This window comes from Phyllobates terribilis, unplaced genomic scaffold (genome assembly GCF_046119375.1).
Source record: "Phyllobates terribilis strain yellow unplaced genomic scaffold, ASM4611937v1 Scaffold_1__5_contigs__length_1240528914, whole genome shotgun sequence".
Taxonomy (NCBI): domain Eukaryota; kingdom Metazoa; phylum Chordata; class Amphibia; order Anura; family Dendrobatidae; genus Phyllobates; species Phyllobates terribilis.
The window spans coordinates 503743006-503759442 of record NW_027362761.1 but is presented as its reverse complement, the minus strand read 5'-3'; the positions used below and the strand labels follow the sequence as shown (position 1 = coordinate 503759442).

Below are 16437 nucleotides of genomic sequence, written 5' to 3'. Positions count from 1 at the left end.
CTTTGGGAAAATAAGATCTGTTGGCCGAAGTGTCTTGCTGCTGTATTTTTTTTCTTCTCTGTTCTAAATAGTCATTTTGAGGGAAAAAAAAAAATTGCTTGGTGAGAGAAGGGTCTGAGTAGCTATAAAACCAAAAACTTTGTCTGCGGATGTAGGCAACACAAGATGGTTCACTGCTTGCTTGTTATTAGGAAATACATGTTATTAGCGGTTGTCTCCTAACTGAGGAACCTCAACATGTCTTATTAATATCCCAGCGTTTTCTGTCCGTTCCCTACATCCTGTGGCAGATGTATTTAAGCTTTTATCACATGTCCTTTCCTTGTGTCCTCTGAACTCAGCTTGAGCAATGCTCTGAAAGCCTAATGATAAATGTACTTATAATGCCTGTAGAAGAAAGCTTCAGTGGCTCCAAATGTGACTTTTCCCAGGATAAAAATAATTGTTAAAAATCCGTAAAACTGCCTTTTGTGAATCGTTAACGCTTTCTTTTATACTTTCTACAACTGGAGCTGAAATTGATTCTAATACATAATTACAAAACTGTAAATTTTATAATATATATATTTTTTTTATTAAACCAATCAAAGCCCTTTTTTGTTTTCTCAATGCATCTAAAATATGTTAAAAAAAAAAAAATAGTTTGCAGTACGGTCAGGGCACTTTTTGTTTTACACTGTGTGCACAATTAGGCAATTTATATTTTCGGTGTTTAATTTATTATTGAACAACTACACTGCAGACAATACAAAAGGTTAATGAGCCTGAAATCTGAATATTTTAGCAAGTATAAGTGATGTTGTATGTTTCTTAGGAGAATATCCATGTGTGCAGAATTATAGGGTAACTATTAGTGTGCAGAATTCTGAAAAAATGTAAATTTTCCCATTTGAATTGTTTTCATCTGTTTAAAGTGAGGATAATAACCAAACAACTCGAAATGTACAAAAATACATCAATGACATTTTAAAAGAAAATATCAGTGACCAATAAAGCACCTCTAAAGAACAGTTATAAGCTCCATCCATGGATTCTGTCAGTTTCCTAATTTATTGACTATTACGGTAACTTTTTGGGCAGCACCAAGCACAGCCTCCTAGACACTGTTCAGAGAGGTGACTTTTTTCCTTCACCATAAAGCTAGTTAAGAAGGACCCACAAGTTCTCAATAAGGTTTATGACAGGTGTCATTATTCTTCCATCTATAAGGCCATTACTTGTAGCCGAGCAGTGGAGACTTCTATGCTGCGATAGAGCATTATTCTGAATAAAAATCATGGGGTTCTTGAAAGACGCAAACTTTTTCCTGTACCACTACTTGAAGAAAGTGTCTTCTAAATATTGGCAGTTGGTTTTGAGTCAATCTCTAACTCAAAAAGGTCATATTTAATAATACCAGCCCATAGCAGTACCCCCCCCTTCGCGTTTCTGTCATCGGAGTCAAAGTGGAATTCTATGCCCGTTAGAGATTCAGCTACGAGCCCATCCATCTGGTCCATCCAGAGTCACTCTCATGAAATCTGTCCATAAACCGTTTGAAAAATCTGTCTTCAGAAATTTCTTGGCCCAGTCTTGACGTTTCTTCTTCTTTGTTTTGTTCAGTGATGGTCGGGGTTCAGCCTCCTCACCTTGGCCATGTCTTTGAGCACTGAACACCTTATACTTATGGGCCTTAAGGGAGGTTGCTTTTCTGAAATTTGACAACACTGGACGTTAATGGCTTCCTGGTTGCTTCACGTTTGATTATTCTCAAATCTTTAACCGTTAATGTCTTTTTTTTTTTTTCACGACTCTGTTGACTGTGTTACAGGGTCCTTCTCCAGTATCGCACAATCAACAGAGCGAGAGATGAGTGAACAGTCCCAAGAACCTTTTGTTTTATGGACCTTTCAGTTTGCATGTAATAATCTACCACACAAAGGATGAAATACAGTCCAGTGACTGGATAAATGCCCCGGGAGATGAGTCACAATCCTCCGCTTAGAGATTGAAATGGCAGTGCGGCTCCAGATACTTCTCCGTATAGCTCCTCCAGTAGTGTATTTTCCAGGGTAATCAGGATTTTGCCAAGTCTCTCTGGAGTGCTGGCCTTAGCTCCAGCATCCCACAAAGGATTGATCTTACTCCTCTTAATCCTCACCAAGTCCTCTATAGGCCCCCTCCTTATATCCAGGGGTAAGCAGACAGGTTGGATGGTTTTCAGGCACCCCAGACCTGGGACTGTGCCGCAGAGATTAAGGCACTACAAGGGGTGATTTACGGCATTTGAGGAGCAGAGGGGTCATGAATGGACGGTTAGGAAATGTCAGGGGTTCATCAAGAGGCAGGGAAACATTCAGGTTGCAGATGGTAACTGAGCTAATTCAATTATCGGACCTTTTGTAAGGTAATTACGACTCTAGACAATATGGGGGATACACAGAATGATACAGAGCAACAAGACAACATGGCAAAATCCGTAAAAATATGAACATCGACAGAATGATACCCTACACACCATATCACACCAACACAATACGTAACAAAACTTTTGATGGTTCTGTGAGAACGGCCCAAAATCTCAGCAATTCCAAGAGTGCTGCATCCCTCTGTAAGACTGGTAACAATTTTTGACTTTTGAGAGTCAGATAAATCTCTTTTTTTTTACCCATTTTGACTGAAGAAAACAAGCTGCCTATTAATTCTGCACACCTTGATAAAGGGTTTTGTATCCTTAGGCCACATGCTCCTTCATTACACAAATACATGTCACCTGATCTGCTTCACTTAATAAGCATTTACATTTATGCAACTTGGAGTTGAAAAATCGGCACAAAAATGATGAAACGGACTGCACACAGTGTATAAAGCCTGTGACCAACATTATAATATATAGGAGAAGCTTCTGTAATTTTAGTTTTTTATCATAAATGAAAATTCACAGATGAAACTCAGACCAAACACTAATGGAAATCAGAACCAAAACTCTGATGAAAATCTGTCTGTGCTTTGTATACCAGAAAATTTACTCATGTCTGGATGAGGCATTATAGTGGACCTACACTTATAAAGTTCTTTTATATATTATAGGGGCTTAAAGTGATCCTTCCATTAGATTTATGCTGCCCATACCACAGACAGCATGACAAATCAAGGTGTTTATCAGCCCCTTTTAACTTTCGAGATTAACTTTTTTTTTTTTTTTTTTTAAGGCATGATTAGAGAAGTGATTTGTCATCTTTCTACGAAAATCTTCTTTTGTATTTGTCTACAGTGCTCAGACAGAAGTAGGTGTCTCCATAGTAACAGACTACACAGGAGCTCAATGTAGTCTGTTCCCACAGTCTGTGCACTATGATCTTGTAAGGAGCCATAATATGTCTGCGTGTGTGAGCCTAAAGCTGGACTTGTGAAATTGGTGATTATTTAATGTATCCCTGTTGGCTGTGTGTTTCGCTTTATGGCTGTGAGTTCTGAATGCAGCTGCTTGGATTTTATTAACCTTTAGTAATGAATCGTACTATAACACAATGAGGGATACATTTGGGTTAAATTTACATGCAGTTGATTGTTGAAGGCAGTACTTCTCTTTTGGGTTCACTCTTTTACAAGTAAGAACTGTATGTGTGAATATAGCCTCAATGTCTAATACTTGAGCCACATGCTAGAAATATACATATGGGCTATTTGGGATAGAGCAGTAGGATTTCTTTAACTTGTGAAAAGAAGATAATCAGTAAGGAAATAAATATATACACACAAGTTTATATTTTTTCGTATATATATATATATATATAATCATAGTTAGCGGACATATTTAACAAAAGTAGAACAATCATGTTAATGGACTCATTAAATTTTTTTCTACAGCTTGACAACATATTGTCCCCACCACCGATGCAGTTACGCAAATGTAGCACCCCGGAGGTGTCATTTCGGCAAGGAAAGTCTGGTAAATACAAAAAATCACTGAATGACGATGGACGACTGCTGAGAAGAGGAAGTCTAGGAGGTGCACTGACTGGTAAGAGGCAATCCTTAAATACCTTTAAAAATGAGCATATTTGGAACACTAAATAAAGTCCTAAATTTGCCGAACCCACCGATATTGATAGGTTTGGTTGACAGTCTAATGTCAGGGAAGATAAGGATCCAGCATGTCTGGTAGCGGCTCTCTCATAGAGAACACAGGAGTGCTCCTGTGTATGAAACAGTTGGACGAGATGGCTGCCGGGCAAACCATTCTTTCACAGATAGCTTTTTAAAGTGTATGGGGGACTTGAAAATCTGCTATATGGCTCCAGATATTTGGGCCCTTTTTAAGACATTAGAAAAATTGGCCACTTTTGATCTGGTGACGTTTTCTCTTCAAGACATTCTGGACTACTTATTTTTCCCTTTCCTCTTTCCCTTTTCCCCTTTCCCCTTTCCAGAAAAATACATTTCTGATCAATTGAGATCTGACTGTTGAGACCTCCGCTGATCTGAAGCGGCCCGTCTGATTGGAGCACAGGTCAAGCATATGTAGCTGCTCTCCATTCATTCTCTGAGACTGCCAGAGATGGCTACGTACAGATCTTTGTTATATCCAGCAGTCTCTTAGAGCATGAATGGGAGTGGAGGTGAAAATGCTTGACCTCCATTGATTTGGGTCTCTTCCTTGTTTTTGGGATCAGTGGAGATCTCTGTAGTCAAACCTTCAACAATCAAGGAGCCATCTCCTTCGTCGGATACCAACCTTTTCCAAAATATCAGATAATAGTTTGTACAGCCAGAGGTTGAAAATTCATCTTGATTATCTTCAATTTGGTAGTTTAACTAATTAGGGTGTTTCACACTTTGCAATCAAGTGGTGTTTCTTTTCTTGTTATTTTTTCAGCAATATTTGCAAATTCCAGCGTCTTGCCACCATTTTATAAAAATCCATAGTATGTGAATACACCATATCAAGAGCGCTCTCATAAACTAGGCAAACCATACAGCTGTCATTTGGACATGAACACTCAACTATGTGTGTAATAATAAGCACTTGATTCACTAGGGGACTATGGGGGGCACTTATGTAAAAAAAAAAAAAAAAAAAACTAGAACGAGGGAAAAGTAGAGCTGACCACTGTGGTGCCAGCAGCGGGATACTGATAACAATTGAGAGAGGAGCGTTCTGATAGTGGAAGGGTTAGAGGTAATGAATAAAGTGTCTGTACCAAGTTATTGCATTTTTATTTCATAAAGAACCTAAACCTCTGTGTCTGTCTGCCATATTATGAATAGAAGTAGAAGTGGCGAAAAAGATGTATCCAAAATAGTAACTCTAATTGAATCCTTCTCTGATGTAGATGTCCCCATGTCCCTCTATGCAGGTAGTACCATTTATAGATATAGAGGTTCAGATGGCACTCGCGTCCGCAGGCCGCTGTCATTCCGAGCAGCAGTGCCGCCGCTTTTTCTTCTTTGATCTGATGTATTTGCAATTCATACCTGGCATTTTAAGGTCATAATAACTTGTAACCATGAAAATTTAAAAGTTGAGGCTCCCTAAATGAGCGTAGTGTCTATTTTCTAGGACGTTACTTGCTACCTGCCGGCGCTGCGCAACAGTCTTGGCAGGCATCTACGGAAACCTCTAATTTGGTGCGGATGCGGAGCCAGGCTCTAGGGCAGTCTGCCCCGTCTCTGACAGCCAGCCTGGTAAGTGATTTGTTTCCCCTTACGTATAGATTTCTTCCTATGGTTTTAACCGCAATATTTCTGGTGATGTTGGAACATTTTCCTATACAATACAATATCATTGACAATAACTTGCTTCCTCCTGGATCTCGCTGAATGGTGTTGATGGCAAGATCCACCATATAGTTGAAGAAGGGTCATGTTCACATTTCAATACAATTTAATATTTTGATCTACACTATATTTAAATCTGTGAAAACTGTGTATAATTACTTATGTTGGACTGATCTTAACCCCTTAACAGCCACCAATAAGTATGATAGTGTCGGCCTCTAAGGGGCCTTATTCCCTCATCTCCGTTTTGAAATAAGAATAGCACCCCCTAGAGTCTGAAAATCTTTGAGGTTTCAGCTACCAGAGGTAGCCGAGACCCTGGAGAACACTATCTGGGCTGTTTTTTTAGGTCCCTGATCACTGGATCGCCTTTATTATAATGACAATCATGTAAAAAAAAAAAAATTTGATCCGGTCAAAAGATAATTTCTTTCTCCTCTGACATGATCTTAACATGTCAGAGGAGAGAGAAATCGTGTCCCCAGGAAGCCCAAATTTTCACCAAAATTGCAAAATTTTCACCAAAATTGTGATATTTTCACAAATAAAGCAAGTCATATTAAACAAATTTTACCACTATCATGAAGTACAATATGGCACGAAAAAAAAAACAATTTCAGAATCACTGGGATACGATGAAGCGTTCCAGAGTTGTTACCTCATGGTACCTAAGATATCTAGAACTTGTCTGGTCAGGAAGGTCAAAATTATCTTGGTCACTAAGGGGTTAAAGGAGTTGTATCATGAAGACCTATCCATATGTGCTATTAGGGTATTGGAATGTCTTAGCGAGAAGGTCACTCTGTACGCCTCTCCTATGTTGGTGGACTTGTGTGGTCCTTATGTATTACATGTACACCTACAGTGGTGTGAAAAAGTGTTTGCCCCCTTTGTCTCACTTGAATGTTTCAGATGACAAAACAAATTTAAATATTAGACAAAGATAACACAAGTAAACACGAAATGCAGTTTTTAAATGAAGGTCTTTATTATTAAGGGAAAAAGAAATCCAAACCTACAGGGCCCTGTGTGAAAAAGTGATTGCCCCCTAAACCTAATAACTAGTTGGGTCACCCTTAGCAGCAACAACTGCAATCAAGCATTTGCGATAACTGGCAATGAGTCTTTTACAACGCTCTGGAGGAATTTTGGCCACTCATCTTTACAAAATTGTTGTAATTCAGCCACATTGGAGGGTTTCCGAGCATGAACCATCTTTTTAAGGTCATGCCACAGCATTTCAATCGGGTTAAGATCAACACTTTGACTAGGCCACTCCAAAGTCTTAATTTTGTTTTTCTCAAGCCATTCAGAGGTGGACTTGCTGGTGTGTTTTAGATCCATTGTCCTGTTGCATAACGCAAGTGAGCTTCAGCTTGAGGTCATGAACAGATGGCCGGACATTCTCCTTCAGGATTTATTGGTAGACATCAGAATTCATGGTTCCATTTACCACAGCAAGTCTTCCAGGTACTGAAGCAGCAAAACAGCTCCAGACCATCACATTTCCTTTTCTGAAATGCTGTGTTACTTCTACGCCAGATGTAATGGGACATACACTTTCCAAAAAGCTCAACATTTGTCTCGTCAGTTCAGAGGGGCCGGGGTAACAAGCTGTTTAGGAAAATACCTTTTTTGTTCCCAATGACTGTGCCCAGTGAACAGAGCAAGGTCTGAAAAGACATGGTTGGGTGAGTTTGGTGTGGAAGATCTTGAATGCCTGCACAGAAGCCCCACTGAACGTTTTAGAAGGAACAAGAACAAAGATTGTGACTTCAGTTGTTAAAGCTTAAAAGTGAAGACCAACTCCATATTAATGCCTGTGAATGTTGAATGGGATGTCATAAAAGATTCTGTTGGACAAAAGTATTGAAACATCTATACATTGCACATCTAGTGTAAGTAAACCTTGGGAATAATTATTGAAGTCCCTTGCAAAGTAATGTCAGGATTCACAATTTTTTTTTTTCAGATGGTGGCTCCCAAACCTACAGAGCCGCAGTGCAACAGCACATGACTTGTCCAGTCCACACTGAGCTATTAGCTCATCTATTGCCTCAAATCTTTACCTTCGGAGTATAACTAAGGGAAACATGAAACTTTAATAACATGGACAATCTGTCAGATAATTCGAAATGCTTTTTCTGGTATAATTGCAATAAAATAATTTTTGCATAAACACATCCTTGCTCTGTTCACACATGTCCGCTGCTGAGTGGCGCACCAGGGTAGATTGGCTCCACTCGCTGGCGGTTGCTTGAAATCAGTCTTGCTCTTCTGTATACAATAGTGAATTTATTATAAACATTGGTAATTAGATGAAAATGGAATATTTCAACTTCCTTACAATCTGCATAATTTTAACGATCCTATTTCTATGATCTGTAATTTTCTTAATTGGGCATGTTTTTGCATTAAAGCTGACACGAATGAGCGTGTCTTCAGCCCGTCCTGCTTAGATTTATGTAAATTCATCTAATGCAGACGAGCGTTTTGAAAATGAAGGCTGGCATCTTGTTACATTCTCATTTTACAGAGCTAGGCTTCCACGGTTAACGAGAAGAATTCCACGCACATGCTTTATAGCAGAGGATGAAGAGCGGCTGTGAACATCCCAAATCCCTTTCAATTTTTGGTAATACAAATAGACAGAAAATGTGGCTTTATCCTTGAATATTTAATTTATATTTAAAAATATACAAACCCAATGGACAGACATGGCGAAATGTTTATTCTAAGAAGAATGCAGAGAACTTGCTGGTTCTCATCTTTGCAGTTCAAAATTAATTGTAGATATGAAAGCCGTACAATAATATTTGTGTGGCAATCTTGTTCCATCAATGCTATATCTTCTTCCAATGTTAGAATTGCTATTGTTTTAGAGTGCACGTTTTTGGTTTCATATAGACTCATGTGCACGCAGTGGCGTAGCTATAGTTTCATGGGCCCCGGTGCAAGGTTTGGACTAGGGCCCCCCGCCATTCTGAATAAATATTATTATACTCACCAGGGGTGTACATAGAAGTATAAACACACTCCCCATAGTCCTCCATGTAACATACTGCAGAGCTCAGTCATGCGTCAAATATAATGCACCCCCATATTCAACAATAGTAGTATAATGCACCCCCTTAAACATCCATAGTAGTATAATGCACCCCTATAGACCTCCATAGTAGTATAATGCACCCCATACACATCTATACTAGTATGGCCAATGATTTTTAAAAAATAATTACTCACCGCTCTCTCCCGCGCTGTGAAGCCAGTAGGAGTTGACAGGCGACAGGAGCGTGTGACGTCACTTCAGCTGTATAAATCAGCTGACATGTGCCCAGTTTAGTGCGGGCTCAGCGCCATAGCCCGCACTGAACCGGGGGTTACGATGTGGTGCGTACTATTACGTACCACGTCGTAAAGGGGTTAAAGGAGGACTGAGTGATTAAATGGACACTGGTCCTGGGAGAGGATGCATAGCAATACGGCCTAGAGTTTATAACTCAGAGAGGTAACCGGGCCGAGACGGGACAGAGCACCCAAGACGAAGAGTACACCGGGCGGGAGTTCCAAGGCGTCCGTGGCAGAAGTTAAGTACCACCCATACTGGCAATATAGTTCCCTAGAGGGGGAAGAAGATGTGGAACCACGGGTTGAAAATAGGACTAGTAGTACTGAGCTGAGTTTTGGTGAAGGAAAGTGAAACAGTGAAGATAGAGAACGAACGAGTGACCAGAAAGAAATTGAAACTGTGTGCGGAAAATGTTATGTATTGTGAAGGAAACGTTCGTTAAAGGGAACCTGTCACGTCCTAGCTACTATCTACACTGCCCCCATTGCTTTGTTAGTGTTGCAATGTGCATCACTAACAAGCTTTTTTCATTAAAATCGGTGGTAGTATGATTTTATAACATTATATATACTTTGTCCTACCTGCTCGTATTCAGCCATAGGGCTGTGATTCTCTCATTCAGTCATGGTCGGCACAGCATTCACTCACTGCTGGCGTCACCCATGTATTTGAATACTGGTCCCGCCAAGCGCTATTATTGTGGGGCACATGCGCATTTCGACATGTCTGGCCGCTGGTCCTGCGCAGTGAAGCTGTATGTTTACAAGCTACACTGCGCACGTTCTATGTTCCCGCACGTGCGCAGTGAGGCTGTGTCGTTCGCAGTTTCGCTGCGCATGCGTTATGACCTGTGGCTCCTCGCACGTGCACAGTGAAGCGAGTTACCACACAGCCTCACTGCGCAGGACCAGCGGCCAGACATGTCGAAATGCGCACGCACCTTTACAATAATTTTGCTCGCCAGGACCAGTATTCAAATACATGGGCAGCGCCAGCAGTGACTGAATGCTGCGCCGCCCCTGACTGACTGTGAGAATCACACCCCTATGACTGAATACGAGAAGGTAGGACAAAGCATATACACTGCTCAAAACAATAAAGGGAACACTTAAACAACAGAATATAACTCCAAGTAAATCAAACTTCTGTGAAATCAAACTGTCCACTTAGGAAGCAACACTAATTGACAATCAATTTCACATGCTGTTGTGCAAATGGAATAGACCATAGATGGAAACTATTGGCAATTATCAAGACACCCTCAAAGGAGTGGTTCTGCAGGTGGGGACCACAGACCACATCTCAGTACCAATGCTTTCTGGCTGATGTTTTGATCACTTTTGAATGTTGGTTGTGCTTTCACACTCGTGGTAGCATGAGATGGACTCTACAACCCACAAAGTTGCTCAGGTAGTACAGCTCATCCAGGATGGCACATCAATGTGAGCTGTGGCAAGAAGGTTTGCTGTGTCTGTCAGAGTAGTGTCCAGAGGCTGGAGGCGCTACCAGGAGACAGGCTGTACACCAGTAGACTTAGAGGGGGCTGTAGGAGGGCAACAACCCAGCAGCAGGACCGGTACCCCCGCCTTTGTGCAAGGAGGAACAGGAGGAGCACTGCCAGAGCCCTGCAAAATGACCTCCAGCAGGCCAAAAATGTGCATGCGTCCGCACAAACAGTTAGAAACCAACTCCATGAGGGTGGTATGAGGGCCCGACGTCCACAGATGGGGGTTGTACTCACAGCCCAACACCATGCAGGATGCTTGGCATTTGCCACAGAACACCAGGATTGGCAAAGTCGCCACTGGCGCCCTGTGGTCTTCACAGATGAAAGCAGGTTCACACTGAGTACATGTGACAGAGTCTGGAGACGCCGTGGAGAGTGATCTGCTGCTTGCAACATCCTTCAGCATGACTGGTTTGGCAGTGGGTCAGTAATGGTGTGGGGTGGCATTTCTTTGGAGGGCCGCACAGCCCTCCATATTCATATTCAGAGGTAGCCTGAATGCTATTAGGTACCGAGATGAGATCCTCAGACCCCTTGTGAGACCATATGCTGGTGCAGTTGGCCCTGGGTTCCTCCTAATGCAGGATAATGCCAGACCTCATGTGGCTGGAGTGTGTCAGCAGTTCCTGCAAGATGAAGGCATTGACGCTAAGGAATGGACCGCCCGTTCCCCAGACCTGAATCCGATTGAGCACATCTGGGACATAATGTCTCGCTCCATCCACCAACGTCACGTTGCACCACAGACCGTCCAGGAGTTGGCGGATGCTTTAGTCCAGGTCTGGGAAGAGATCCCACAGGAGACCATCCGCAACCTCATCAGGAGCATGCCCAGGCGTTGTAGGGAGGTCATACAGGCACGTGGAGGCCACACACAATACGGAGCCTCATTTTGACTTATTTTAAGGACATTACATCTAAGTTGGATCAGCCTGTAGTGTGTTTTTCCACTTTAATTTTGGGGGTGACTCCAAATCCAGGCCTCCATTGGTTAATACATTTGATTTTCATTGATGATTTTTGTGTGATTTTGTTGTCAGCACATTCAACTTTGTACAGAATAAAGTATTCAATGAGAATATTTCATTCATTCAGATCTAGGATGTGTTATTTGAGTGTTCCCTTTATTTTTTTGAGCAGTGTATAAGGTTATAAAATCATTATAATACCACCGATTTTAATGAAAAAAAGCTGGTTAGTGATGCACATTGCCACACTAGCAAAGCAGTGGGAGCAGTGTAGATAGTAGTTAGGGCGTGACAGGTTCCCTTTAAATTGTGTACCCTTATATACTGTATATAATCCCCCTCCAAGTTGTTGTTCAGTGAAAGGTTTATTTTTGACTGGTGGTCTCCCTCATTGAACTGTTCAACAATCTGGTCCTGGCCAACTCAAGTCATCAGTAACATGCGGCCTGCAAAGGCTTAGCACCCAGCCAGGACCTCCACTTTCATGTAACGTGCCGGGGCGTAAGAATAGAGTACCTCACCCATGGCTACTGCCCCGTGCCACGTTACAATTCTGTGACCTTGGAGGCCACTGACTATGCATTCATTGTTTTTTGGCGTGCGGGAAGTCAAACCTGCAGGTAGTGAAGTTCCATCATGGCCTGTAGATTTTCATGCACACAAACCTGTCCATAATCTGGAACAGTAATAAGGCACACCTAGACATCTTAGGCTCCCACCTTATCTATACGGCCATTTTCATATGTTATTACAGACCTATTTTTCCCATGGTAGAGTAGTTGTATAATGTGCTGCAGCAACATACATGGCACCTATTGTCTCCATAGAACGTTACATATATATGGCTCAGCCATGTGCATGAGGTTCAAGTATGTGCCCACATGTGGCATGTCTATTTCTCAATACTCATAGCCTAAGGCCGAGTTCAGACAGTCGTATTAAAAAAATCTTTTGTTTTTCACCCACAAATAGACCACTTTTTATCCGTTTTTAACATTTCTATGGAGTTCATTTTTATGCATCAACAAATAAAAAATTCTACTTGTACAATTTCCATTTGTTAAAGGGGTTGTCCATTTCTGGACCAATCCAGCTTTATCTCTTCAAGGCCCCATTTAAAATGACCACAATTTACCACAATGGGTACTCTCCTCCCTCAGTGGTTCCATTCCAGCGATGTCCATATTCCGGGGGTGGGGTGGCGGGGGAGGGGTCACGTTAAATTGGTGTCATGGGTCTGCTGCAGCCAAACACCAGCTACTGCTTGACTGCTGGCTTTATTATTTAGTCAAAGTTGAAGAAATATTGATGATCTGACTGACTGCAATGTGGCACCCCAGGGGTCCGGTTGCCACAGTGGCATTGCCTCCCTCACAAGGGGTGATGCCATGCCTGGAAGCAAGAAGGGGTCCCCTAATCAGGTTTACCAGCATTCAACACTTTCCTGGCTCCAGACCAGAAAGGGGAGCTCCTCCCCTTCACACTGGAATCTGGAGGCGGGGTTAGTAAGAGTGAGTTGAGAGGAGATGAAGACAGGAGAGCGACAAGGAAGGACCTGGGGAAGGGAGCTGTGCACAAGCTCGTCCCAGAGGAGACGAGCGCAAAGGAACCGGAGTCCGTGGTTTTGGGGCACTGAAGGCCCGGCAGCAGAATCCGGAGGGCAAGAGACTGCAGGTCTCCTGGCCTCACCAGACACCCGGCGACACAGCAGCACCATAGGGCCCAGCACCGCCACGTGGGAGCGACACTTAAGGAAGGCCTGAGCTGCCTGCCACACGGGTGAAGAAAGACGTTTTACTCAGGGACGAGGGCCGCAGCATAGCTCCAAGCAGCAGGGCCAAAGAGATTAGTGCAGAGGGAAGGCCTACAACTTCACCTGGCGAGGTGGATCCCCAACTTGCTCCCAGGCCACCCGGACCTCTACTACCAGCTAGTACCTGTGCCCCGGTCTGCTCAACAAACCGCAAGTAAAGATAAGAGGAAACCGCTATTAAGCTGTGGACTGGTCATTATCTGCGCCATCACCTGCATTACACCGCACCAACATCATCTACCTCATAAAATCACCATCTACTGCCCTGGAGCTAAGCTCTGCCTGTGGAGAGCTGAACCAACTCTGCTGCGTCACCATCAGCTCCAGAGGATCTGCACCGGCGGCCTCATATAGCTGCATACCACAGGTGGCGTCACGAACACTATCTCTAAAAACTTTTATTTCCCTTTTACTTTCCCCTTTAATTGACCGCCCTGGGTCACGGACTGGGTCACTGCCACCGTGACATCCCCCAGCATCGACCGGCACGGTTATCGAGTACCCTACGGCCCACGGGGCGCGTCAGCAACATACCTGAGACACAGTAATCAGCTTGTAAAAATGGTCATCTGAACTACCGCTTTTACTTTATCCATCCGTGATTGGAACATGAACCGAAAATACACCCGTCTGGACGAGTCCTACGGCCCGAGTACTGTCTGTGATGTCCAGACCTAAACTCGAGCAGCCTCATATATTCTCAAGAAGCTGTTGAGTTCGGGTCAGGAGATGCACGGCCAGTCCGGACATGCCAGTCCATTCTCAGACCGTACGTCAGATTTATGAAACCAGCCTAATTCGCTTGTCTTGTGAAAGGGAAAAACGTAGCGACTTTTTATTTTACCGTAGTCATTTTTTTTGGCCTCATGCTGAACAAATATAGCTAGGCCTAATTGTGATGCAGTTTTGTATGCACTGTTAGGCTCTTTAGAATTTTTTATGAATTTCAGCCCTTTAGTTGACGCAAACCCTTAAAGGTATACTCCAGGCAAAATGAATAGAAGATGTTGTGCCTAGTGTAAGACCTGAGGCAACAGGGCATGACACAGTGAATTTCTCTCCGGTGTTCTTTGAACTTTTCTTTCATGCACCTTCCCCTCCGGCCTTGCATGAAACGATATTGCCTGGAGTGTTCCTTTAAGGATACAAGACGCTTGGATGCTTGCTTAGACTTCTAATTCCAACGAAACTAGACAACTATAGCTGTTAATCTCTTTCCTAACCTGAGTTATAAGTGTCGTCTGCACGTCTGCAGATTCAGCAGCTCGCTTGCTAAACATTCTTCCATTGTGCTGCCCTTTCTAAATTGCAAAACATATCTCAGTGCAATTTCATTTTGATGTGTGCACCAAGGTATATTTTACTCTTTTATCTCATTTAGTGATTGTGGAGGATATTTGCCATTTGTGTACTTATTCACGGATTAACATGGTTACACTCGTTTCATGAGCTCTGCTTCAATAATTCTCTTCTGCACATAGCAATAACCTCAGCGTTCCATCAGAGAAATGCCTTTTATCTGTGGAAAACGAGTTTACAGTTCCTCCGTTGAAGAAATACACCTCATTATTTTGCATCCTTGCAAGATGTGCTGATTATTCAGAGTGTGAATCATTGCACCATTCATCTGATGATACAAATGTTAAGCAGAAGCCTTTTAAACAATGCATAACATTAGTTTTTAAGCGCTTGCACAGCGAATGTATCCCTTGTCGCAGCGGGATACTGATGTCGTAATGCGCCTGAAGCTGATGCATTATACTGCAGGTGACCTTTAGGCAAAGATGGTTTAACCTTTTTTTTCGTTCCTGGGGAGATGACACCCAGGGAATTGAATGCAACATAAAAATATTCTGAGTGGACAGTGTGCTTTTATATATATATATATATATATATATATATATATATATATATATATATATATATATATATATATATATATATATATATATATATATATATATATATATATATATATATATATAACCAAAACCAGGGGAGGAGTCCTGAGGAGATAATTTGCATATTCCCACTGCATTTTGGGGTAAGTGAAGAGTCTCCGCGAGCTCAAAAGAACACTGGATTTTGGCTGTTGGAGCTGAAAAGAGGACATCGGTAAACCAGGGGAGGAGTCCTGAGGAGATAATTTGCATATTCCCACTGCATTTTTGGGTAAGTGAAGAGTCTCCGCGAGCTCAAAGAACACTGGATTTTGGCTGTTGGAGCTGAAAAGAGGACATCGGTAAACCAGGGGAGGAGTCCTGAGGAGATAATTTGCATATTCCCACTGCATTTTGGAACATTAACAATAAGAACATGGAAGAGTCCAGGAGCCATTTGGTGAGCCGCATATCCTGCTACATGTTCACAGACTTGCCAGTGGAAAAGCCAAACTTCACATGCCAGAAATGCAAGCTTGTGTCCCTGTTGGAGGAAAAGTTGTGAAATCTAGAAGAGAGGTTAACTACCTTGAAAATCATTAAGGAAGGTGAAGAGTTCTTAGACAGAGCAGAATTATCTCTTCATGATTCAGAAAGAGAAGAAATTCGAACTGCACCTGACGAAACAGAGGAATGGAAGCATGTGACCCACAGAAGCAGGAGGATCGAGAGGCAGTCAGCACCCATACTGCTCAGGAACCAGTACCAGGCTCTCACGCAGGAGAACCATGAAGAAATACAGCAAAATAGGACTTTGCCAGCAATGAATAACCTTGTAAGCCCTCAGAATCCTCCTGGATGGAGAAAAAAGAATGTTGTGAAGAAAAAACGGAGAGTGGTGGTCATGGGGGATTCCCTGTTAAGAGGAACAGAGGCAGCTATCTGCAGACCGGACATAACCTCAAGAGAAATGTGCTGTCTTCCAGGAGCAAAAATTAAAGATGTGTCTGACAGGATATCAAGACTCTTCAGACCTACAGATCACTACCCATTCCTGCTAATACATGTGGGGACAAATGACACCGCAGGAAAGGACCTGGAAACCATCTGCAGTGACTTTGAAGACTTAGGCAAGAAAGTGAAAGAATTGGGAGCGCAGG

At 42.5% G+C, this 16437-nt stretch overlaps 1 protein-coding gene across 6 annotated transcripts in view; it reads left to right on the top strand.

The window, feature by feature from the left end:
* MAST4 (microtubule associated serine/threonine kinase family member 4) overlaps positions 1-16437 on the top strand; it is a 548534-nt gene that overhangs the window by 128108 nt on the left and 403989 nt on the right. For all 6 annotated transcript variants that reach the window (XM_073680217.1, XM_073680208.1, XM_073680206.1 and 3 more), the window contains exons 2-3: positions 3850-4003; positions 5543-5667. In XM_073680217.1, coding sequence (XP_073536318.1) covers positions 3850-4003; positions 5543-5667 — 279 coding nt within the window. The remainder of the gene's footprint in view (positions 1-3849; positions 4004-5542; positions 5668-16437) is intronic.